Raw genomic sequence first — 26,942 nt, 5'->3', positions numbered from 1 at the left:
CTGCCTCGGTTTACGCGTGGCGTGGCTGTCTGCTTTTCCCTCGGTTGTGTTGCTATCCCGCGGCTTGTTGCTATCTCATTATGCGGTTGTCAAGCCCCCTTTGACCGAGCGGCGAAGCGGACGGCCCGAATCTCCCGTTCATAAGCAAATAATCCTCCTCCCGTTCATTGATATGTCCCAGTGAGTGCGAATCTGTACGATTGTCGCTGCCGCGCTACGGTGATTCCGTACAATATGCGCGTATTATGCGTGTGTGTCCGTACTTGTATGCACTCACACAGCTGTAGCAGACTACACACACTGGAAAATACATCGGACGGTACATGCACAGCGACATCGTACGCACCATTGTAATACAGTACACTGGTAGAGAGTATTTCATACCAAGGTGCATGCAACAGAGGTGGAACCAAAGGAACTCTGAATACAAGAACACAGAAATATAATATCATATTAAGATACAAAGGCAAGGGTAAGTACTACATCTCTCCCAGTTCATTGTGGTTATGTGTTTGGTGTTTTATGTTCGTCTGATGTTAGTAATGTCAATGATCTATCAGTGTTGATGGTTTGCATGTATGGAAAAAGTACCTAGCTAATTAAACAGAATGATAAGTGAGCTTTCTCTCTTGGAGCGCTGTAAGTGTAAATCTTTAATTGAAAACATGTGCATCGAACGGTTCTTCAGATGACTACTACCTGGACCCGTTGTAGAAGATTATCATATCTTCAGTGTGATGTAAATTGTGATGTTTGCACACTACCTGAACATAATAGGCTTCACACAAGAGAAACAGGAAAGTGGAAATACAATAATATTTCCACAAAAAAAAAATGTCATGCCCGAGTTCTTGAAGATGTGTACTACATCTTTTTATGTAAAATGTAATACTATAATCCTTGCGATCTATGGAGAGAGTATCATATATGCATATTTTGTAATCAATTGTAAATTCAGCGTCATGTCATGCACAATACATACATGAATATGAGGAGTATTGTGCAATGTTAGACTTTTTGTAATACAGTATGCATGACCAAGAAAATTTAAGATTCACCAAAATATAGTGATGTGGAAACATGTCCACAACATTGTAACTGAATTTTCTCTAGTACAGTAAATAGACTGTACATGCATGGCTTTGATTTTATGAAATAACAATTTCTCCATCAGGAACATCTTTGCACAAGTACATCATTGCACCAGTTAAAGTATTACTTTTGATAGATTTCATTTTTGCCTCCACTGATACAAGTTGTACACATGTATTTAATCAACACAGTTCACTAGTGGTCTTTTTTCCATTTCATGTTGATGTTAGATACTGCAATGTTTCAGAAGGTTCAATAATTGATATTTGAAGTTCCTTTCTGTAATTGTGTAGAAGATGAATAATGCAGACCTGTATTCCAGTTATGCCTTGGAAAAGTAAGGAATAAGAACCACACAAACAAACAAACAAACAAAACACAAACATACACACACAACAGATTGTAACAACTTTCTCTTCACTCTATCCCAGATTTGGCTGTGTAATCCATAAAGCTCAGATGCATTTAGTAATGTTACATAATATTCATTCAGTATTTTGTTAGGCCCATTTTATACATTTATAAACAGAAAATAGCAAAAGCCACCTAACATACGAATTAAATGAGCAAAGAACATGATGTACAATTTGTATTTTACAATTCTTTAAAACACTTTTAAATGCACCATGACCAGCTCATCAGAACCATCATAAATCTTAATCTTTTAAGACACTGGACTTGCTTTACATTGCACATGTTTGCACATTGTACAGTGTACATGTAATTGGCAAAATCAAAATGTCAGTCTTGCCAATAGGCTAGGCTCATTCTTTCCGAAAAATAGTCACATTACAGATTTGTCATTTGTTATAACATTTGAACGTAATACAGTACATGCAAATCTGGTATGTCATGATCATGAATATATTGAGAAACTAGAAAAGCACTCTGAGAGCGCAGACCTCCGCCAAGCAGCTACAAGTACTTTCCACTGATGATCTTGCTCTTCCCAAAGAGATTTTTCTCCTCTCCACCTGGCTGGGGAAAAGCTCTTTGGGCTCTTCCATAGAGATCAGTAATTTCCACACCCATAGGTATACATGCTGAAAAATTGCCCGATTTCCCAATATAGAAGCCTTTGTTATGTCATAAACCCTCAGCTGCACGGCGCGCCTCGCCCAGCTGCAGAAACTGGAGCACGCACATTAGTGCGCATTTGAAAACCTCAAAAATGCGCATCTTGAACTCCCAAGTTCATTGACCCTACCTGTCAAAATATCAAAAATCCTTCATAAATTCCCTCAAAATTCTCGGATCACTACCAAAATTTAATCGTTTGTTACTTGTGTCATTCTCAACCTTTCCTGTAAGTTTCATTCAAATCTGTTAACTACTTTTTGAGTTATTTTGCACAAGGACAAACAAACAAACTAACAAACAAACAAACCAACCAACGGTAATAAAAACATAACCTCCTCCCTTGGCGGAGGTAATTAGAATGTTTTTCCATTAGTATAAGTGGAATGACCTGAAAATGATGTGAAATTATAAATGTCCAGAGTATTTGTGAAGGCATGGCATAAGACAACTTCAGAAGTTTGCCAGAGGAATACAGCAGTGTCACAAAGTCACTAAAAAGAATGAATTTCATGCAAACTGGACAAAGCATACAATGTACAGATAACTGCAGACCAGTTTTTTATATGGAAACCCCATATTGTATTCACTTATTTTCTTCTCAGCTTAACAGTGGGTGTACGGCTATAGTAATATGAAGTGTAGCATGTGTCAAATTATAGCTTTGAACAACATGTAGTGTTGTACATGTGAGGCAAGGAGAAATAAAAGTATTACTCAAATATATATATATATTTTTTTGCATTTTCTTTGAGTGCTTACAGTTACTGTATGACATTGAATTGTTACATCACTTAAAAGGTTTTCTTTTTCAGTGAAATTAATCATTATGCCTTTGAGTGACATAAAGTCATACAGGATTTATTAAAGATATTGACCTGTCACCCCCCCCCCCCCCCTTGATAATTTGCAAATTATGACAACTATCATTTGGAATACAGACTTCTCAGAAATACTAATCTGTGTAAACCCTCTTTATTTTTGAGAATGATGTACGTCAAATGTACCATCCAATTGGACTGAAATGTGTTTGATGATATGTTTTCTCTTTCCATCATTCCTGAACATTCCAGGCAGTGCCTCAGAAGGGAATGATTGTTGTCACCATGGTAACCAACATCTAAGAGTCTCTCTTTTTTGTGTGTGATGGTGGCAAACACGCACTTCAACCTTCTCAAGCAGCATCTTCAAAATCTGGGATTAAGTTTTGCATGTATATACTGATAGACTCTTGAGGAATGGGAACAGGCAAGAGCAAGCAAGAATTGGATGAGGATGAGGGGAACAAGAAACAGGTGGATGACAACAGTCAGGAGACCTTCCCCCTCTACTCCCTGGTGAACCCCAAGGGGGGTGGTGAACTGGTGGAACTGACCCGGGAAGCCATCAAGACCAAAAACTGGCAACCGCTGGAGGACAAGATCAGGGGTGATGCTGTGAGTACATTTTTTACTTTTACTTTGATATATATATGTATATATAGATCATCTCTCTCCCTTTCATTTTCTGTTGTGTTAAAGGACAAGTTCACCTTCATAAACATAAGGATTGAGAGAATGTACACACATCATTGAAAGTTTGAGGAAAATCAGACAATCCGTTCAAAAGTTATGAATTTTTGAAGTTTTTGTGCAGTACCCGCTGGATGAGAAGACTACTGCAGTGTATGAATAACTTAGATGTCACATGCGTACTACAATATAAGGAAAATATAAAGAGAATTTCACAAAATTCCATCTTTTGAAAAAAGTACACATTCCCCTGACTCGTTACCGATAAATGTTATGGGTAATATTATTCCCCCTGCCTTTAGAAAGAGGCAAGTCAATTGCTCTTTTATTATGCGAAAAAAGTGAAAATATGTTGAATTTTCTTTTATATTTTCTTTATACTGTTGTACGCATATGACTCACAAGCTGTAGTAGTCTCCTCATCCAGCGGTTCCAACACAAAAATTAAAAAAAATCACGACTTTTGCATCGATTGTCCAATTTTCCTCAAACTTCCACTGATGTGTTCTACTAATATTGTTGCATTTTCTCAATGCTTATGTTTATGAAGGTGAACTTGTCCTTTAATAACACTTTTGAATGACAGTAGATCTGTACATGTAAAGATAGTTTCAAGAGATTAGCCGTAGGAATGCTTACACATGTCCAAGAGACCAACCTTTTATTGGCCTATCGTTGATCAAGACAAGATATGAAAGCGAACATCTTTGCAGAGATGATCTACAAAAGCATGGCTGCCACTCCATAAATCATTTGTTTTGTAATCTGGATGAAATTAGGATATCAATATTTACAAACTGTGATGAAAAGATGAATATAATACACTGCAATGTCAATATTTCACATATATCTCATTAGTGTTATTCTGACCTTCAGTGGATTATTTTCTCCTGAATTTCATGAACTTAAAATTCAAATAGACAGGATTGAGAACTATAAGATGTAAATCTACCCTCATTCCTGTTTCCCTTGATATGAGTGTTTCATACCATTCTCTCTGTCTTTCATTGTTGAAGTATATTGTGCAAGTGTGCATGTGCTGTTAATTACACTAAAAAGGAATTTCAGGTACTTTGGATTAAGAACCAGGCTGTAAATATCAATGATTGTAAGTAGTATGTCTTGTTGTTTCTTTATTTCAGTGCAATGTGGAAGTTCTATTTTATGCAAGTAATGTAATCTATAATATTCACAAGCCTCTGAGTGTGTGTGTGTGTTTGCACATGCCATGTGTGTGTGTCTCCATGTGAGTACATGTATGCATGTTTGGATAATACCTGATTCTGGATGTGCATCATTTTTCAAGACCCTCTATGATGCCAGTAGGCCTCCCAGAATCAGATGCACTCTACCGATCAATGAGCACTCTTGCTTCATATTCCTGTAGAGAGTATATCAAAGCAAGGAGCCTGTTTGTGCAGCAGTGAGTGGGGCTAATGTATATCATGTAGGCCAGTATCTATACACTGTAGCTGATTAAATGCATGCTGCCCTTTTAAGCTTTTTATAACCAGAAAAAACATCTCATTTGCCAGGGAGAGGGTACATCATTATGAGACAAACATTTAGAATAATGTCAGAATAGAGAATTGATGTTCAGAAATAATAAGAGAATTTCACAATTTTTTTTTCCATATAAAAAGGACACACTTCCTTGAATTGTTACTCACTTCGGGGACATGTTAATGCTGATAAAATAATATTCACCATGCTTTCTGGAGGAGCTACAGTTAGTTCTTTTTTAGGGCCTCAGAACAAATATATTTCCTATTCTTTGCACCTACATGCATACAATAGACATTATATCTTCATAATGTTGTATTATCATGCCATCACAAATTCTTGTAGAGTTCCCAAGTAGAGAGTGTGGGACAGGGAATTACGGTGTAGCCAAGAGTCTAGACATTCAAAACTTTTATTCAGACTGTCACATTTTTTTTGTGAGTCTCTCTAGTCTTTCTGCATTCACTGAATTTACATATAATGTTTCTCAAAACTAAAATTTCCCTTGTTACTGTATCACTGACTAATACTTGGTATACAATTGTACACTAACTTGGTGAGAGATACAAAACACTGCATTTCGGAAACGACACAACAGTCTCGATCTGCTATGGGCAATCTAGGCTTCTGCAACACGCTCTGAGTCTCAGGAGGAGCACTCCTCTAGATATGACCTTAAGGTGACCTGATTGTTTACTGATGGTCAGCTGGACAATCAATCCCCAATCTGTCCACCAGATGGTCAAATTAGTCCAAGCCAGACCGTCCTACCAGAAGTGGGTCAGCTCAGGTCAAGAGTCTAGATAATCCAGTGACCAGATTAGAAGGTCAGGACTCCACCTGCCCAGAAAGGTGGAAAGAGACAAATGAATGGCACATGTGTTTACGCAATTGCAACACCACTGACCCTTTCAGATTAGCTGAAAGAACTTGTTTGTAAATGGGGGGGGGGGGGGGGGGGGGGGGTAGAAATATGTTAAAATCGTGCAGTGTGAAAGCAACCCTGAACCACATCTCTCCCTGACAAGTTTCTCAAATTGCCAGGAGGGGGGGGGGGGGGGGGGGGCTACGTGTACATCTGTATGCATGGCCAATCATGGTCCAGAGGTTTTTATTTGGCCAAGTTGTTCATCTCAGTTCTCCATATTTGTTTGTAGCCTGAACAGTTTTAAAGATCATATACCAATGATTCAGGTACAATGTACTGAAAGAAATAAAAATCAAACACCAAGGATAGAATATACATGTGCAAATGTACAGAATGTATGTCTCACAAGCAAAAAGGCAGTCTTTCATTTCCGTGCAAGCTGTTTGAAGCGCTGGATTTTATAATGTTATATCCTGTGTGCTCAATCTATCAGAATGTTGAAGAAGCTGACAAAAATTATGACATCCTCCCTTGCACCTTCCCCTCCCCTTTTAAAAGCAAAAGAAAGAAAAAAAGGAAATAAACCACAAAAAAAAAAAGAAGAAGAGAGAAGCTAGTAAATGGCTGGCATGCTAGCAAGTATGGGTATAGATGATTATATTCATGAAGGAAGGCTTAGTCAAGACACAGACAGCATGGCCACAAACTCCCATTGGACCAGCAGGTTTTGATGAACCTATTGCCTATGACGAGCTGTGTGTACATGTACAGAGTTTTAATGACACAGGGAGGCCTTAATCTCAACAGCATGAATACTTTATAGGCTGATCTGTGAATGTAACTCCTGCTTTTGTATCAACTTCAACAGTTTCTCGACAAGAAATCAAGTCGCTGTTACATTGTGTATATGAGAACCTGAATTAAGAGCATGCTGTTTTGGGGTCAATATTCATGTACAGTACGTGGTGTAAGCTTGGTTATAGCAGTTTGCAGTAATGCATTGTTGATCATCATGGAGGAAAATTATGTGAAGTGAATGTTTTTCAAAACAAATATGCCCTGTATGCATGATGTGTCTGAATTCATCAAGATGTCAACGTAACTTGATTTGATTTTGAATAATATGTTACCAGCAGTCATAATCCATTTCTCATTTTTGTTGTAAAATTACATGGACAACCTCATCACAAGAGTAATGATTATTATGCATTTTGACTGAGTTGAAATGATGCTTCATTCTTCATTTTATGTTTATGCAGTAAAATTGATATCTTAAAATAATTTCAAAAACCTCAACCTCATTTGCAGAATGATTATTATATAATGTATATTTGTACAATACACTGTGTTTTGGTGTAAGCTCAAATACATAATAATTCATGGGGCATATCAGTCCATAAAATTTCCCCTCATAACAGTGAAGCGTAACATTGATGCATAGAAAATTGTCATGTAACTCAGTTGGTAGTATTTACAGTGTGTGAATGATAATTGTGATTATTCTGACACTTTTTAATGTTTTTTGACATGTGAATTGTCCCAAATGCTGTGTTCAACTTCAAATATTATTGTCAGATTGAAGACAGATAGTGTAGAATCCTACTGATTGTCCATACCTTTTCTCAGTCTAACAAATATGAAACCAACTGACCACTGGTACTGGACAACCTGTCTGTTCTATCATTGATTTCCCCTCCATACAGACCGATTCGGGTTCGTTGAGGGCAGCAGACAAATTGTGGCACTGGGCGTAGTGTAGCCGCGAGCTCATTTTGAGGTGTCTTAGCCGACCCCCCCCCTCCTCTCCCCCACCCCCGGTCAACATGTTTATCGCGCACTTGTAACAAAGGTTCGCGCACTAAGCAAGCATTCGCCCATTGGCTAACAACCATGCATCAGTTTTTCATTCCGTGCGTGGAAGGGGGTGGGGGAGAGGGGAGGGGGGGGGGTCGGCTAAGACACCGCAGTAATGGCGCTGCCCATGCCAAAAATACACATGGCGCATCACAGAATCGGTCTATACATTTTATTAACATTGAAATGAATACAACTGTAAAGACAGTGCAATCAAAGTTTCATTCAAATTTGGGAAACTCAGACAATTTTAGAATATAACTAAGTACGGTAAATACTTTGATACATACGTGTACAGCTGTAGAAGCAGTTATAGGTTTGTTCTTTTTTTACACAACAATAACATTGTTAAAATATTTACCAGTAGTTGATGGTAATGCCATCACTTTGTACAAGTCTCCATTAGGCTTAGATACACATTGTCAGAATTTTTTGTATACAGTGAACATAAAAAAAGAAATTGTTTCACTTTTCAGTAGAAAATGGTCATGCTTTTCACATACACTGTAGAGTTCAAGACACTTTAAATGCTGCTTTGTCCCAAAAAAGTGAAATTCAAAACTCTTCATCATTTCTATTTAATTGTCCAATGTTAAGAAATTAATATGCATATAGTTCTGTTGTTGTGCTTCCACTTCGTTTTACCCAAGTCATTTCAGATATAGGGTGACTTGCCCATAGGGCCTTGTGCTCACCATGCATGTAGGCCAATCAAATTTAGCAACCATGCGTGTGAATTTATCTGTTAATATTTTATTATTTTCTGGCAGGTTTGGAGGTCTATGCTTTCCACCTGTACACCCTTTGCAATCAACAACATCATTTTAATTGATGATAGGCCTACATTTCATTTCGTTCACCACTGACAGTGAAGGACCATCCATTATATTTTCATATGATATTAATTTTAGACTAGTGTAAAAGTGGATATTTTCAGGTGAGTAATAATTTGTGCTTGGTGGGGTAATATAAGTTTCACATGTTTTTAATTCCACAGAATCAAGACATCAAATTCTGGAATACTTACATGTATATGGCAAGCAAAAATATTTGCGTGTGTTTATGTTCGCGCTAGTTTCTGGTTGTGCGAAATGTGAGAAAATTTCCACTTTTACAGAAATGCATCAAGGCGATGATAACTTCACCATATATTGTGCACACACACACACACACACACACAACAAACATTTGATTGTGTGTGTGGGTAAGTGTGTGTACAGTGTATGTGTGATATTGAGTAAGAACACATCTACATTGTATATACATTGTACCTACAAGTATGTGTAAATTGTGATTCCCAATGTAATCAAGTGCTTACTATGAAACAAAAGAACAAAAAAGGACATGAAGTGTGCATGATGCTTCATTTAAGATCCATCTTCACTGCAATTGTGGTCATATGATTGTAACTACCACCCTTTTTGCTACAACAGAACACATACAGTGTTTATGTAAAAGGAAGATGTCACATCTGATACAGAGCATTGGCAAATAACAGATTTACATAGAGAGATAACCAGGCTGTGAGTTCAACAGTTCACAGTCATTATGATAATTAGATTCTTGTCAAGGGACTAATATTGTGTCCATACAGTATAAAGCCTTATGCCAAAATATCAAGCTACGTTGTCCTTGTATCATAGCATTTTGTCACTCCTTTGGTCAGTCAGATTGTCTTCAAGCAGAAAAATGAGTTCCATGTAAATATCTTTTCTTTTTTATCTGTAAAGAAATGGTTTAACATGTGGAGTTGAAAGAGATATGTGGATCACACACATGTACATTTGTAATAGTAGTACACTTCGGGTTTTAAACCTCTTCATATGTGTGTATAGTGAGATGATTCACCATGTCATGGTAAAACAGGGAGCATTCAAGAATCCCCCATCTCATTATTTGCACACTTGCTGTCATTACAATTGTACAATCTAATCATTAGATTCCCCGATATTAGTGCTTAGATTGGCTGCTACGCTGCTCATGAACATATAGATACGTACATAGCACAACATCACTTGAACATTTCTCCTGAGCAGGGGCAATCAGGGTAGATTATTGTTAGTTGTCAGGGCATTAAGGTAATGACAATTTTTTACTGCATGTGCAGACAGCCGTAGAAGGGCAGTTTATTTATCCTAATGGAAAGCACTTTCCCTAAGTCACCTCATCCTAGTTTATAGCATTTGAGAATAACTACACTGTATCAGCCTATGAATGTGTTCACAAATGTGTTGAGTGTAAGATATCAGACTGTCGTCCATATGTGTGCATGTACATCGTACATATACAGTGTACATTGTATTGTGTTTGGATTTGTCTGGATGTTTGTCTAGGACTAGTTAGGTTTATATTCTTAGTTCATGTAATTCAATTTTGTAATTCCAATTTTCATGTACAAAGATAGAAGATCAATATTGTATGTATAATTGTTTCAAAATGCACCCTACAATCATGGCTTTTTTTAGCATTCCTCCCCATCTCCTGCATTTTCAAAATTTGAGAATGCTTTTTTTGGTGTTTCTTTTTACCTTATCAATGGTATATCCATTAATTTCATTTTGTATATATATATATATATATATATATATATATATATATATATATATATGTATACATATATATATATATGTATACACCATTAACCACCTGAAGATCGGTGTAATGACGACCTGTCATAATGGCCCAGACGAAATCCGCAAACTACACTGTACGAGAAGAGCAACTGATCTATCGCCTCGGCTGCCTTCACCCCAATGGACTGAATGTTTCTTTCCGTTCTTTCTCCGTTAGGTAATAATCCTTCTTTTTTATCTCCGTTTCCTTCTCCCTCTCTCTCTTTCTCTCTCTCTCTCTCTCTCATCTGCAATTTTCTACCTCTTTGCTTTGTGACGTGCTTTCTCTTTGTTCTTTGTGACGTCCTATTTTGTACGCTTCTTGTATTTTCCTTACCTTCCTAGTTTTCTTTGTGACGTCCTACCTTGTGCGCTAATTGTCTATGTGCGCCCTTGTGCGCCTTTTGTGTTTGTGCGCATCTTGTTATGGACGCGCTACCATCACAGTGACGACGCATCTTTTATTTTGATCTGCTTCAAAATAAAGTGTCAAATGTATTGACTTGACAAAGCCCTATGGGCGAAAATTCGTCAAATTCACATCTCCAACGGAGTTTATATTGACCTACTGTTGTGAATCTATATATATATATATATATATATATATATATATATATATACACGTGTATATATGCACCTATGTACATGTATATCTTATGTTCAAAAGAATTGCATTTACATGTTTTGTTGGAGATGGGAAAAATGAATAAATGAATTGTACATGTATGTGCATTGTGTAAATATCAATGCATGCTTGTCTGTGTGTGATATACAGTGTAGACATGTGTGTACTAATATATGGGAACATGTTCATTATCAGGGGTGGACCCAGGAATTCTGTAAAGGGGGGCACAACAGATATTTCTGGTACTACTTCGGGGTTTCATTTGATCTTTTTTTCTTTTCATTTCTTTTGTCTTATTCACATAAACAAAAAAATTTGGGGGTGTACGCCCGATACCCCCCCCCGCCCCCCCGATGCACAAAATCTAGAAACATTGTGGACCTTGTTGTGTAGTGTATAAGTTTGTTTCCCGTTACATTTGAGCTTGTCTTTGTTATTCTTCCAGTATTATTGTAATATTATGTGCTTCACTTCATTCATTTGATACATTGCACAAATATTTTGCCAGCGCGTCTTGAAGTGAATCATCCATCATCCCAGATTTGCTGTTTACATTAAATTGGTTTGTTTTCATGTCACATGCTGCACAACATACAGTGTATTATATACACTGTATAGCTTTTGTCTCTTGCAATATTAGTTAATGTTTTTCAATGTATCCTTCCTGTAATTACACTTTTCAGGTCAGGAGATACTTGTACAATAGTGGTCAGGGTCGTGACATCTCCATCAAGGAGCTTGTGAGCCGCAGGAACAAGAATCGAAAGGAGAAGACGGAAATCATTGGAGCATCGTCACGGCAACAGAGCGCAAACACTGTCAGCCCTGTGAAGTCAGGTGAGATACATATAGGCACCTATGGTATATTGTTGATGATTGAGACAGCCTGCGTGCAATGTATGTCATTCGGAAATTGAGTAGATTATACAAGTAGGAGTCTTTTTTGTTGTTGTTAGAATTTGATAACTGAAATTAGTGTATGAACTATTGTCTCGGAGAATGCATGCTGCATGATGCAATATGCAAAATGCCAATGTCCCATACTATATTTTTATGCCTCCGCCACGAAGTGGTGCCGGAGGCATTATGTTTTCGGGTTGTCCGTCCGTCCGTCCTTCCGTCCGTCCTTCCGTCCGTCCGTAATGAATTTTGTGGACAGGGTAACTATCAAAACCTTTTGAGGTATCCTAATGAAACTTGGCATGTATGTGTATTAGGGGGTGAAGTTGTGCCTATCAACTTTTGGGTGCACATGCTCAAGGTCAAAGGTCAAAAGGTCAAGGTCAAATGCTTAAAATTTCACTATTTCCCCCATATCTATGCAATGCCTGAAGATATTTTCTTGAAACTTAGTGTATACATGTATTACCCAATTAAGATTCTCTGGTAAAAGTTTGGGGTCATGAGGTCAAAAGGTCAAAGGTCAAAAGGTCAAGTAAAATGTTAAAATTTTACTTTTTTCTCTCTATCTTGGAAATTGTTCAAGGTATCTTTATGGAACAAAGTATATATGCATGTACTGACTGGCAATGGTTATCTAGGGAATTTGGGGTTTGTGGGTCAAAGGTCAGGGGTCAAAGGTCAAGGGCAATACTTCAAAATTTTACTATTTTCCTTATATTTATGCAATGCCAGCACGATTATTTTCTTTTTAACTTGATGTATGCATGTATAACCCACTAGATATTCTCTGGGATTTTTTTTTTTGCCAAGAAGGCCAAAGGTCAAAAGGTCAAAGATCAAGTGAAAGTGCTGAACTTACTCCTTTTTCCATATCTCGCAAGTGGCTCAAGTTATCTTTAAACTTAGTACATATTTATGTATGTTCTGCCTGACAGTGATTCTCTTATGAATCAAAGGCCAGATGAAAATGATAACAATTTACTGTTCAATACAGAAATTGCACTTTTACTCCATACCTTGAAAATTACTCAAGTGTGTAAACTTATGAAAGGGTCAAAGTCGAAGTTAAAGTTCTTGAATCCCCAAATACATGCTCTCCTATTCATCCAATTAAACATAGGTCAAGGAAGGTGAACATTCGATACATTTGTGACAAACATGTCATTTTAATATTTTGCCAATTTTGTGAAAATGTAATCACACATTGTCCACATGTACTATAGACCTATTAGGAGAATCATGCATTATGGCGGAGGCATACCAGTCGCCATAGCGACATTTCTAGTTCATTATTTTATTCAATTTCTTTTTAGATAAGTTTGTCAGATTGAAGAGAAGAAGCGTTTTTGCCATCATAATGTGTAATTTTCAGAAATGATGAAGAAATGCAGATGGTGAGCTAATGGCATATATCTGTTGACTCCTGGTATATTTCACGAGAAATCATCTTTTTTTTGGTCGATGTTACACTTTGTTATTCGAATGGCCTTAAGCAATGCATATCAGGCTTATTTGAATTGCTATTCTATCTCCTGATCTGTTATGTGTCTTTGTTGACATTCTATGAAGCATTTCAGAGTTTAGTGGATGTTTTGGTTTTTACCTCATGCATTTTTGACTTTCTATTCAGTGTTTCAAAGTTTTTTGTATGATTTTATATCTAGCATTGATGAATTTTGCACATTGCTCACATCCTTGTATGTGATTTTGTCTCTACCCTCAATGTATTTTGTTTATACTCCAGAATCATTCCACAATAATAAATTACCCTTACCATACATCAGTGACAAGTCAAGGAAATGTGCACTTAAAAAGAATTGTGAAATTCTCTTTATAATATTCTCATATCGTTCTACGCATGTGACATCATGCACTGTAGTAGTCTTCTCATCCAGCAGTGATTGCGCAAATACTTTAAAAATTCGTACTTTTGAACAGATTGTCCAATTTTCCCCAAACTTTCACTGATGTGTTCTGCTAATATCGCTGCATTCACTCAATCCACAAGTAGATGAAGGTTTAAGAGTTGATTGTGTGATTATATAAATTCTCTGACACCAGCCACATTCCGCAAGGTGTGCTGGGACCTGGACAAGAGGGGAGCAGTCAGTGAGACCATCCTTCATCTATGCTTCCTCAATGCCACCGACCTCCACAACGAGCTGGCCAAGAGGCTCATCATTGCCTGGCCAAACCTTGTCAACGACGTGTTTCACACTGACATGTATTACGGTGAGTTCGCCAAACCCCAATGAACCTCCACTTGAACTACAATTCTGCCACCATTTCTTGCTCATCTTAAAGTCTTGGAGCATCAACAAGTTTACAAAAATACACACAAAACATTGTATTCTTCTTTATTTTTTTCTGTGGTTGTCCCGACCAAAAGTTGTTTTGTGATTCACAGAGACTCTGACAAAAAGAAGTGTGTATACTGGTACATTGTATGTTGGCAGGCAGGGCTTGATCTGCAGACACTACTTGCTTTGCCAAAGTGAAATATTGTCACCAAGAGACAAATTATGTATCTGTTGTATACTTGGTCTTCATCCCATATTGTTTTTTTTTTTCTTCTCTCACTCTCTGAGGTTGTTTGTACAGTAGCAGTGACATAGGCCTATAGAAGGTGACCAATATACTGCAGCCAGGTTTTTAACTGTAGATCACAGCAACGGCTACTCAATAATTGCATGAGAAGTGATCACACATTGATTTCAGTGCCCAAATGGAATATGTACCAGTAACAAACCAAATCATCAAAGGCTTCATCATCACATGTGCACAGGTGAGAGCTGTCTGCACTTTGCCATCGTCAACGAGGACTTCGCCATGGTGAAGTTTCTGGTGGAGCACGGGGCGTACCTTGACGAGAGGGCGTGTGGGAGCTTCTTCCTCCCCGACGACCAGAAGACGTGCAGGCAGGACACATTTGAACATGAGGCCATCCTGGTGGATCCTAAAACAGACTACCAAGGGTGAGAAAAATTCCTGATAAAATTCTCTTTATCCTCTTTCTTTTGGTCTTCATCTTCTCCTCCTCCTCTTCAACCAATTCTTCCTTTCATCCCTCTTCTTCATCAACTGTATTTGTTCTTCTCTAAAATGCAACTACAGATAGGCAAACGAAAGGATTGCCATTCAATTAATCAATATATAACAGTGCTCATTAATTGTTTGAGATCTGTTGGAGACATATCAAGTGACAAAGATATACTGCCATTGCGAATGCTTCCCTGTACCATTTTGATTTCAGTGAAATGGTATACCACATACTGAAATATATTCATATACCTTCACAACAACTTATGACTAATTCAGGCAATCAATTATCTATTTACATGTATCTGATATAAATGTGTTGATTTGAAGGGCTTATCTCGAGGTGCATACAGTAATAAAGATGCATTAAAATATGTGAATACATTAGGAAACCAGCCTATTGTCCACTTTTTGTTGCCATGGTAATGTTTCTGCAGACACACCTACTTTGGGGAATACCCTCTGAGCTTTGCTGCGTGCCTGGAGCAGGAGGACATACTGCGCTTTCTGTGGAGCAAGGGTGCAGACGTTAATGCCCAGGATGCCAACGGGAACACTGCCCTACACATGGCTGTCCTCCACAACAAGAAGGTGAGCCTGGTGGTGGTCCCACCCAGTCCTTAGAACTTGTGTCAACCTTAACCCTCATCCCCCAAAAACAAGGAAGTAAAAGAAAACAAAAGCAGTAGTAACTGTATGAAGTGCAGGAATAGAGAAAATTATGATGGTACTGATGATTAAATGTACAATCTAATTTATGAAAATGACAGCTCATCCATCTTCATCATGGGTATGGAGCTGATTGGTTGTCACTCCTTTGGTGACAGTTCCTGTATAACTCTTATAGTTTTTAGTCTTTAATTTAGTTAAGCACTAATCCACATCAATACATGTGCTCCTCAAGACTTCATTTGTAATAGAGTCCCTTCTGGGCTTATAACTAGTGGCATTTGATAAAGACCATTACTCTTTAACTTCTCCACCCTTATCATTACACAATTGATGTGGTACATCACTCCTGAGAATTCAGAGCTATGTGTGACATTGCACATCTTGACTCCAATAATCGGGTGTATTTGGTTCACTACATCCATATAGAATTCAATAGTTTAAGTTGGTGGGGGGTTACCGGTACATCCAAACTTGGCATTCCTACACTGGAATTTTCAGATTTGTGTCTGTTTGTTTATTTGTTTGTTTTTCATGTGCAATATTTTCCTCACCTTCAAGCATATTCTACCCATGGCTGTGGGATGGCTGCGATCTGCTGTAGTGTCCTTCTATTCCATCAACTCTAGACTTTGTCCATATTTCCCTTTACTCTCATCAAGTCTTCCTTCATGCTTTTTTTAACCACCATCTCCTCAGTCTCACTTCACTCCATTCCTTTCTTTTAAATTTCTGTGACCTCCATTTTCACTGCCTGGGTGTACAATCATTCTATATGCAATTTCACTTCAAATTTGATGTTAACATCGGGCATGGTTTACATCTTGAATTGAATTGAATCGAATTGAACAGGCTGAATTGCACTTGTTTACAATCATGATTATGAAAACAGATTATTTCAATGCTCTGTACAAACAATGATATAAAGACATGATATTAAAAAAAAAAAAACATTAAACATCTTGTTTCTGGTTTCCCAGGCCATGTTCACCCAGTGCTTCGAGCTGGGTTCCAGCTGCAGCATCACCAACGCCCAGGGCTACACCCCACTCTCCCTGGCGGCTGAGATTGCCAACGAGGAGCTCTTTGACTACATCATCTATCTCGAGCGCCAGGTGTCGTGGAAGTTTGGAGATGTGACGTGTGCCCTCTACCCTCTCTACAACCTAGACAGCATCGGAGTGGACGGGAGCGTTAACGAAAAGTCTGCCCTCTTCACAATTGTCAACCAGGTAAAAACTGCAAGCTCACTTGAATAAGTCATTTTCCTCAGTTGTATACAGTACAGTAATCTCTTTGAAGTCAGTCTGTCTATGGATCACATCGTATTGCACAGACACACACAAACAGGCATACACCTAGACAGGTTCAGAGGTACATACACACATACACACACAAATAAATACTAATAGTTAAAACAGGAGTGAAGATATTGTTGAAAATAAATGTAATTATTTTCATTATGTGTTGCAGTTTTATGATTTTACAAAACTAAACACCAAAGATGATGAAATTGAGATGAGTATGATAAGCATGTGATTTTCTGTTTTAAAGTGCAATGTTCTCATCGCTAAAAGAGAATAATCCCTTACTATGAGATCATACAGTTTGTAGGCTCTTTATGTTGTGACATGTTCCAATTTGTAGTAAGCCCATCAGTTAAATGTGGAGGAATTTATCCTGCCAACATCGTTTTCATGTGGTTTCGGCAATGTAAGTTTGTACAATGCTACACCACATGTGCCCTGCATGCTGGTGACCCATGCACACATTAGCGAGCTTTACAGCTGCGACGCGAATGTTAAGATGACGGTTGTGTCAACTGTTCTCGTATGTCCCTGCGCTGTGTTGCTAAGTAGCTTTAGATTTTGCTAAGATGCAGCCTATACACAGTAAAGTAGCGCCCACATATGTCATTCGTCATAATGGCATCAAATAGGTGTATGCATCGTGAATTTGAGCGGACCCCAAAGTGGCCCAGAACCGTCATGAAAACCTCAGATGGCGCGAGACTGATTTTGATAAGCAGTTCTGTGCTGGCAAAGAACAGGTTGATTTTTTTTTTTGCCTCTTAACAACCGAATCACAGATCTAACATATTGATACGACTGTCTCATTTTGCTTGTTGGGGCACACGCGGGCTGAAGCAGATATTCTGACGTCATTACGCGATTGGCCAACAAAATGCATTATGACGTCATGTTCCAGTATGGCCAGGATAGTCGTAGTCGTGTTCACCAAGCCAAAAACATGCTCTTCCAATCAAGGACAGGTACGGTGAGGGTTTGTGAGAAATGGGCATGATCAGCCAACTATGATTGATGTACGATAATTAAGGCATTGTATCCTGGCTGAGCTTGCTTCCTTATGGTTCAGTTCTGTGGCAAATGGCGCTGGAACACAAGGTTGTCAAATCGCCATCGGCTATACTACAAGGGACATAAAGACTTAGTTTTGACTGGGTACTGTGGGTGAACTTTCAAATTGAATAGGACATGAAGGGTCCAATGATGGTAAAAGCATCAAAGATTATTCAGGTGAATGTGGTCTTTGTTTAAATGAGAATTGGATTTTTGGATTGTGTTGGCACCGGATGCTAGGGGGCGTTCATCAATGAGACAGAACCTATCAATATGAGTTCCGTATTTATGAACCAGTACTTTCCATCCTCTGCCCTGTCCTCCCAGTCTGACTTGGAACACCTGTGTCTGATGAAGGGCCTCATGAGTAAGATGCTGCACGAGAAGTGGAAGACGTTTGGCCGCTTCCAGTTCTACCTCCGTATGAGCCTCTTCATATTCTACCTGGTTCTCCTCACCACGGCTTTCTACCTGAGACCTGGCAATGTGAGTCTTCCACTGATGCTGAAGAGTTATGAACCCCCCCCCCAAAAAAAAAAAAAAAAAAAAAATAATAATAATAAAATAAAATAAAAAATAAAAAATAAAATAAAATAATAATAATAATGATAATAAATGAACAAACAAACACAATGTCTTGTGGCCACTTACCAAATTTTTGATACACATTTTTGGGCTGTTTCTGATGGATTTATTGGTAATTTTTCCTTTTTTCTATCAATTTTGAGGCTCTGCACTATTTAAGAGTTAAGAACCCCCCCAAAAAAAACAACAACAACAACCATAAATGAATAAACAAACGAACAAACAAATAGATAAAGATGTCGTGTGGCTACATCACAAATTTTTGATGCATACTGTTGGGCTGTGTCTAATAAATTTATAAGTAATTTTTCTTTTTTTCTATCAAATTTGAGACTCTGGACTATTAATCCCATGTTGAGTAGTTTACATGCTCTTTGCTTTTAAGTATTGTTCAGATGTGATTGGGTATGAGACATTTGATTCTGTTTAATTTTTTATTTTCATGGCATACACCTTGGATGGTATGACATTGCGTGCCATTAATATTTTTTGTTTTATGATTTCTTCTTCACTTTGTGTTTAATTAGTTCCTCATATCATCAAAGCTCTGTCAAAATTGATATTTGCCACCCCTTTTCAGGACAAGAACCCCACGATTGTGAATGAGACGGATGAATTTGGGAACGTCACGCAGCGGGTGGAGAGAGATCCATGTTACCTCCTGAAGTCAGACACTGTGCGAGACGTGGTAAGGAGAATGATCACTGATATGGAATTAGGACCAGAATGTCTGTAAATATCTGTTACCCATATTTTGTCTGTTTGTCTGAGTTCGCAGAAAAGGCAAACCATTTTCCTCTTGTATGAAAAGAACAAAAATCCACTGTATTTCAAATATGTGTGAACAGGACTTTTGGGGTTATTACTTCCACCCGGGAGGACATGTTTTTGTCAGCATTGGTTTGTTTGTTTGTCTGTCTGTCTGCAAAATAACTACAAAAGTTCTCGACGGATTTGGATAAAACTTACAGGAAAAGTTGATAATTATACAAGTAACAGATGATTAGATTTTAGTAGTGATCCAGATAACCGTGTGGATCCAGGATACTTTTTTAAAGGATTATCATTAACAAATAGGGCCAATAAATGAGGGAGTTTAAGATATGCATATTCGAGGTGTGCATATGTGCACTGGGCGTGCACTCAAGGCGCAGCGTGCAGTAAGCTGATGATGAGGTACACTCTGAGACACAACAGAAAAATTTTTCATCATTGGATATAAGGGCAATTTTCAGCATGTGTGCATTGGTGTTTATGAGCTGCTTGGTGGGGGTATATGCCCTCAACGTGCTTTTCTAGACTTGTACATGATATATTTTGTTCAAGCTATTTTGTTTTTCTTTTTTCTAGGGGTATTCTTTATTCCTCATTTCCTCACAAATCTGTAATGTAGGTTCACTCAAGGGCTGGCAAAGGTTATTTGATATTATTTTCATTTTACATGTTTGGTTGAGATTATATTTCAGTAGATTTAGATCAAGTTTTTAGAATTGTAAAATTCTGTTACTTCCTAATGTTATGTCTGCTCTTGAATTAGGCCTACACTTTTTGACAGTTTTGTCGAAGTTCGATTCAAGGCAAATGAACATGGAATGGTTTTTCACTTATGTTGATGATGTCATTGTTATAGGCAGTTGGTCCTTTCACATATTCCTCTCTCCCTCTGCTCATGTATTCACAGTGCCGTCTCACGTTTGAATGCCTGACTCTGCTGGGAGCCATTTTGTTTGTGTTCTTTGCCTTCAAGGAACTCCACCATCTCAGGAAACTCTACTGGAATGTCCTGGTAAGAAGTCTATTCTGTTTTAATAGAAGAATTTAAATCAATTGGACCTAATTGATTGAGCCCTATTAAATGCATAGTTTATGATATGTATAGTTCTTGAAATATGATATGTTGTTCTGGGAAAGTTTTTTGATGAGACTAGTGTATGTGTAATGTGAGAGGAATATGATAGGCCTACTTCACACACAGTAGTAGGCCCTATATTTTGTGGTGTGTAGATTTTCATAAACTTTGCAAGTAGACTGATATTTGCACATTTAACAAATTGCGAGAATGTTGTGCGATGTAACCAAAGTGCACTTTACTTAGTCCCCAAGGTGGGAAACTGCTATTCACTTTTCTCATGAAAAGGGATCGTAGTTTTGGTTTCTCATTACATAATGTTCCAGATCTCAAATTAACCACTTGCAAAATCATCTTACACATCCTAATTCGCAAAATATACTCATGAAGCATATGGCATATACAATAGCTTGCCCCCCCCCCCCCCACTTTTTTAGCCCAGAAGTGGCACCAGAAAAATGTGGTTAAGCCTTTTTTTGCTTTTCATTTTTGCTTTCAAGCCATTTAACCCCGGAAGTTGTACCAGAAAATCGCCAGTAAAGACTTTTATTTTTTGCTTGTTAGCTTACGAAACCCAGAACTGGCACCGGAAAATTGCACTGAAATGGCACCAGAAATATGAACTGCCCCCCCCCCCCCCCCTTTTGAAAGTACGTGCCAGCCTTGCATCATATTGGTGGTTGAAATGCTATTGTGTTATCCTTCCACAGCGCAATGCACCAGCCAAGGCCATGTTCCTACTCTCCTGTTTCTTTGTGATACTGGCAAGCTTTGGTAGGATTCCTCCCTGTAACCCATACTACGAGGACGTCATGATCATCTTGTGCGTCCTGACCGCTTGTCCCTTCTTTCTCTTCTTTCTCAGGTACGTAGAAAACAGCACTTAAAAAGGAATTCCAGTCCCGCTATAAGTTAGTCTGATAAGAAAGAGTAAAATTTTACAAGTACAACAGTGAAAATTTGATCAAAATAGAATGAAAAATAAGGACTTTTTTTCCTGAAAACTTAGCAAAAGTTCAAAATGTCATAACTTCCTTATTTTTCATCCAATTTTGATCAAATTCTCATTGTTGTTCTAAGAAAATTTCATCCTTCTTTTCAGACTTTCAACTGCACTGGAATTCCCCTGTAATATCCATCATTTATTTTGTTAAGACATGCCATTTCCAACTGAAAAAGCTTTAAATTTATCTGATATAATTTCTGCTCACGAGAGCTCTCCAGGGGTTTTCACACCAGACTATCCCTTCACAGATTTCCTGTCTATGTTAATTTCAGTTTTGATCATTGATTCTCACTTGCCAAAATTACTTACTATAATTTTATGCTATTTGCCATGAAGGGTTTTGAATCTGATATAAAACAGTGTACTGTTTCAGAAACTCCCTGTGTTGACTGTGTCACTTTCACGGAGATCAGAAATTAATAAGGAGAAAGATAAATCCATAATAAATGACAGAACAAGTTATTGAAGTAATGAAAAACTCAATAAAGCAATATATAAATGCATGCAAATGCAGGATGCTAATTACCATATTCGTGTGATCAACCAACCCTTAGGGTATATGCCCTGGTAGGACCATTCATCTTCATGATCTACAAGATGATCCAGGGAGATCTACTCAAGTTCCTTCTGCTTTATCTCATCTTCTTCATTGGCTTCTCACAAGGTAAGTGGAAGCTGTTTGCAAAGAGTTGTAGTGGCCAGAGTTTATTCAGTGCAGAGGTTCTCCATTGATATCAGTCTTCTTTTAAAACAGCAAAGTACATCCTGTGATCCCCACAACGGCACCCTACCACTTTGTAAAGCATCCACAAGAAATGATGATGGTGATGATGATGATGATGATGATAATGATAGTAACGATAGTAGTAGTATGAGTAGTATAAATGTTAGTATAAATAGTAGTATAAGTAGTAGTAGTAATAGTAGCAGCAGTAGCAGCAGTAGTAGTAGTAGTAGTAGTAGTAGTAGTAGTAGTAGTAGTAATAGTAGCAGTAGTAGCAATAGTTGTAGTAGCAGAAGCAGCAGTAGTAGCAGTAGTATTAGTATCATCATCATCACCATCATAACCATCATAATGATAATGATAATGATATGTGTACTGTTATCCATAAATTGGTCCATAAGGTGGCGTTGGTATCTATGTTTTTGAGAGATAATCGTGAGAAACAAACTTCTTCTTTTTTTCATGGCTTTAAAGTTATTTTCATCCCACTTCTATGTAAGAATCGTCGAAGCTTCATCATTTCGAGTCAGGATTGAAGTTTTTACTATCCATGAGTGCCTCAGAGTGATTTATCTCCTTTGATAATGCATGTATCAGTTGCCAGATTTTCATCTTCTTCTCCTCCTGTTGCAGCAATGCACATCGTGTTTCTCGGCTCTGAAGAACAAACCTCCTTCATCAACTCAGCCGTAGCGATGTTTGTGATGTCACTGGGAGAATTTGGAGATGTGTATGAGAAGTTCGATAACACAAGATACCCACATATGGCTAAGGTAGGTGACAGAATCGTAGGAAATTCAGCATTTAAGTTGTATCTAGTGGTGAAAGCGGCTGTGAAGTGATATAGCCATGATGAATTAATCACTGAAGATCATATCAAAGTATTCTGCTGGTAGTAAAGTTAAGACACATTATTGCAGGTTATAGCTAAGTGAAATAACTAGGGACACATGATCTTTCAGTATTTAGCTTAACATATGTTATTGCTCAAGTTTTTTGTTCACATTGTTGTAAGCATGAACCTGCACAATGGTTGAATGTCACATATTTGATTCTCAACATGTTCTCCTCTTGCAGTTTCTCTTCTTTGTCTACATGGTTCTTGTGACCTTGTTGCTCATCAACATGCTCATTGCTATGATGGGAAATACATTCAGCACCATCGCCAACGCAGACTACGAGTGGCAAAGACAGGTATGACCACAGCAAAAAACAAAAAACAAACAAACAAATCCTGGGCTCTCTCTTTCTGTGCATTTGTATTTGTTTGTGTGTATATACTGTGTGTGTTTATATGTATGTATATTGATGGACTTTAAAGAAAATGACATTGCATCATTTATGTCGTGAATCAAATTTGAAGAATGCCGCATATGTTCCCATAGTTTTGTGAGATTGTAATGACTCTTGATCAGAGCATTTCTTGATAACCAAGTCTTATTCAAAGCTAAGAAAAGGCTAAAGCATGTTGGGGTCTGAATGGGATACAAATACTCCCACCTACCTTTTGGATAAATACAGTTACCATCCTTTCACATCATCATGACGTGTGTTCCAAGAAAGCTTTTGTTCTGAATCTTCACGAGAGCATCATTACCATTAACCACATTTAAACTATAACTTTGATGGTGCCTCAGTGAATATGTTTCTGCTGTAAAGTAGCAGTGGTTGCTATGGTTACACAGAGTGGAGCAGGCCCTGATCGTTGTTGAATTAATGTTTTATCAAGTCTGTCTGTCTGTCACTCTGTCTTTCAGTGGGCCAAGGTACTGCTGGTCCTGGAACAGTCTCTGTCCCCAGAGATACGGCACAGCATGCAGATGATGTACTCCCAACCTGTGTGGGAGGGGCTGCCGGGCCGAGCCATGGTACAGCAAACAGAGCATGAGGTAAACTCACTGTTCCATACATCCCTTTCTCCCTCAAGTGTCACAACCTCATTCCGCACAATCTGTGCTTTTATGAAAAGCAAAATCTACAACATATCCATGTATAGCATGTCTTTGTTCCTGAACAAGGAAGAACTACTCTGAAAAGAGAAAAGAGAATTATGAACTTCCCTTCACATTGCGACATTTCTTTGTTCAAGAATATAAAACTACTTTGGAGGTAGAAATTTAGTAGATCATTTGTTTTCTTTTACTGTCCTGATGACAGATGCGTTTCTACAATTCTGAGGACGAGATTTCTTTTGTTCGCAAATAAAAATTCGAAGTATTTGCATTCATTTTCACAATAGCTTTATAGTCAAGCAGGCACTACATAAAAATGTTCACAATGACAAATATTTCATGTTTACAGTAGTAATGTTTTACTTTCCTTTTGTCCTCAGAATGAGCAGCTTTGGTAATACATATTGTCTTTAAAGGGAGCGTATAGTTTTGGTTTAGACCTGATTTCAGGTTTTCTAACATTTTTTGGTGAGATAATGAGAAACCTCTCATGAAATATGAAAGAGCATGTAATTCCCTGAGGAATTCAATGTTTATTTGATGAAAATTGGTTTTGAAATGGCTGAGATATCCAATAACAGAGCGATTCTAATAAAGCGTAGGACCCAACTTTTATTACAATTGCTTTGTTTTATTTTGTTTTTGGATGTTTCAGCCATTCCAAACCCGATTTTAATCAAATAAACTTTGAATTCCTCTTAAAATGGTATGCTCTATACTATTCCATAAGTGTTTTCTTGGTATGTCGCAAAAAGTTAAAAGCCCAATTCTCATCTCCACCAATACTGTACCATCCCTTTAAGCTTTTACACTGATGCTTTTTTGATCCTTGATTGATCCTACTTTTAGTTTACATCTGCTGAGGGTGTCCCATGTCCCAGGGTAGGCAGCACGGTGATAGAACGTCTAACACCCGCTCTCCATGCAAATCTGTTATATGAGTCAGTGCGGGTAGGGTTGTGATGAGATGAAATAAATATCATTTTGATGATCTTCTTTTTGTCTATTGCTGTCTCTCGCACAGACGCACGACGACAGGGAAATCCAGAAGTCCCGTCAGCGGAACAACCGAAACTCCAAGATGAAGTTCATTGATGGCCAGTGGGTACCTCCACCTGACATGGACCTACCACGTTGTAGCACAGTGTCTGCAGCCCAAGCCACCGATCATGGTCTCACCATCGCTGTGCCCGAGACCAAGATTACTCCGCCGACAGACGGAGAGTGCGTGTAGCATTAACATAAATTTTATGAATCTGAACTATGTAGAATTTATGCTAAGGGCATCTAATATGTCTCATTCTTGAATAAGCATATGAGACTACGACAGTCAAATATAACTAAGTTTGATTCTTTGTATTCAGAATGTCAGCACATGTTATGGGTGTCGTAACAATTTAGAAAGCATGTGTACATTACCCCAGCTTGGTAGCCTAGCCATCTTGGCACATGTGTCATTGGTCTCTGGGGTAGATTTTGATGAATTATTCATGAGGGGTATGGCAGTAAAGCATAAATATGAATCAATATGAAGTCTGCATTTTTCACTCTTGATGGCGTGATGTATGCTGTAAGTTGTTGTAGTCTCTTGCATGGCAGTTTTGTTTCTGCTCACTTACAACTTTCTGGTCACTGAAAAAGCAAACAAAATAACATTCTCAGGGTGGTCCACAAGGGGTTTGAGCATGTTGCTGCAACATACTCAAATTCTTGTGCAACATTCTCAAAAGCCAGCAACATGCTATGCAACATCCTTGAAAATTAGCAACATGCTATGCAACATCCCTGAAAATTAGCAACATGCTATGCAACATCCTTGAAAATTAGCAACATGCTCAAAAGAAATGTATCCAAACATGTGAAAAACATGTGCAAAACTTGAGAACCATTAACTACTGAGAAAATTTGTGCACAAATCATGAGACAGACCATCAAACGTTAGCAGCGCAAGAAAAAATTCGGTTGCAAAATACTGCATGCTACATGCTCGTAATGTGCACACCGGGCACATGCAATTTTCACTGTATTCTCGCATTCAGAGCTTGCAACATACTCCAATTTCAAGATTTTGTGGACCATCCTGATTCTAGTGGTTTGTTGTTCTGTAGATATTACGTGATAACATTCTACAACATGTTTGTTGTGTATGTAATTAGTTGTATGTTGTTATTCTGTAAACTTCAGAGTGTGTCCCCGCACCGTCTATTCACATGGTGCAGCAGTACAGAGGTTTTGGACTCCACTGAACAAGAAGCTTTCTGTGTTAAGAGACTAATGTTCATAGGATGTACATTTTTCATTCACAGCAATGAACAAATTTTTATACAGAACACCGACTTGCATGAATAATGGAAAGTGTGTTGTAGAAGTAGTTTACATGACAAAATGTGCTGAAGTGGCTGTATTCAAGAAAGAAGTATTCTGAATTTAAAAAGTACTTGGTACAATACTTGTTTAGTACTTACATTTGTGTGAACAATAGCTCTGTGTGATAGGATGTCATAGACTGTGCAATATGGCAATACATGGTATGCAAATATTATTGTAGGCCTACTATACTATTCCATGAAGCTGTATATAAATGTACATTTACTTTTCGAATGACTTTCTCTATTATGAATCTGCAAGATCTCAGGTTTTGTTGAAATAATTTAAAACTGTCTTTCATTTGCTAATGCTTTCATTCCACTTTGCTTTAAGCATATTTATTGTT

At 37.9% G+C, this 26,942-nt stretch overlaps 1 protein-coding gene across 1 annotated transcript; it reads left to right on the top strand.

The window, feature by feature from the left end:
• Positions 1–3,307: 3,307 nt before the first annotated feature.
• On the top strand, positions 3,308–25,781 carry LOC139713707 (transient receptor potential cation channel subfamily V member 5-like). Its single transcript, XM_071625412.1, has 15 exons — positions 3,308–3,605; positions 11,826–11,979; positions 14,107–14,277; positions 14,831–15,020; positions 15,522–15,675; positions 16,734–16,985; positions 18,441–18,599; positions 19,279–19,386; positions 20,380–20,484; positions 21,258–21,412; positions 22,108–22,217; positions 22,911–23,050; positions 23,355–23,471; positions 24,035–24,166; positions 25,254–25,781. The coding sequence occupies exons 1-15, from the start codon at positions 3,408–3,410 to the stop codon at positions 25,461–25,463; spliced, it is 2,355 nt and encodes a 784-aa protein (XP_071481513.1). The 5' UTR covers positions 3,308–3,407; the 3' UTR covers positions 25,464–25,781.
• Positions 25,782–26,942: the final 1,161 nt, after the last annotated feature.

The sequence above is a fragment of the Diadema antillarum genome, unplaced genomic scaffold, assembly GCF_040938485.1.
Source record: "Diadema antillarum isolate AM-2024a unplaced genomic scaffold, OU_Dant_1.0 seq00002037_RagTag, whole genome shotgun sequence".
NCBI lineage: Eukaryota > Metazoa > Echinodermata > Echinoidea > Diadematoida > Diadematidae > Diadema > Diadema antillarum.
The sequence above is the reverse complement of the archived record's forward strand: the minus strand, read 5'-3'. Positions and strand labels throughout refer to the sequence as shown.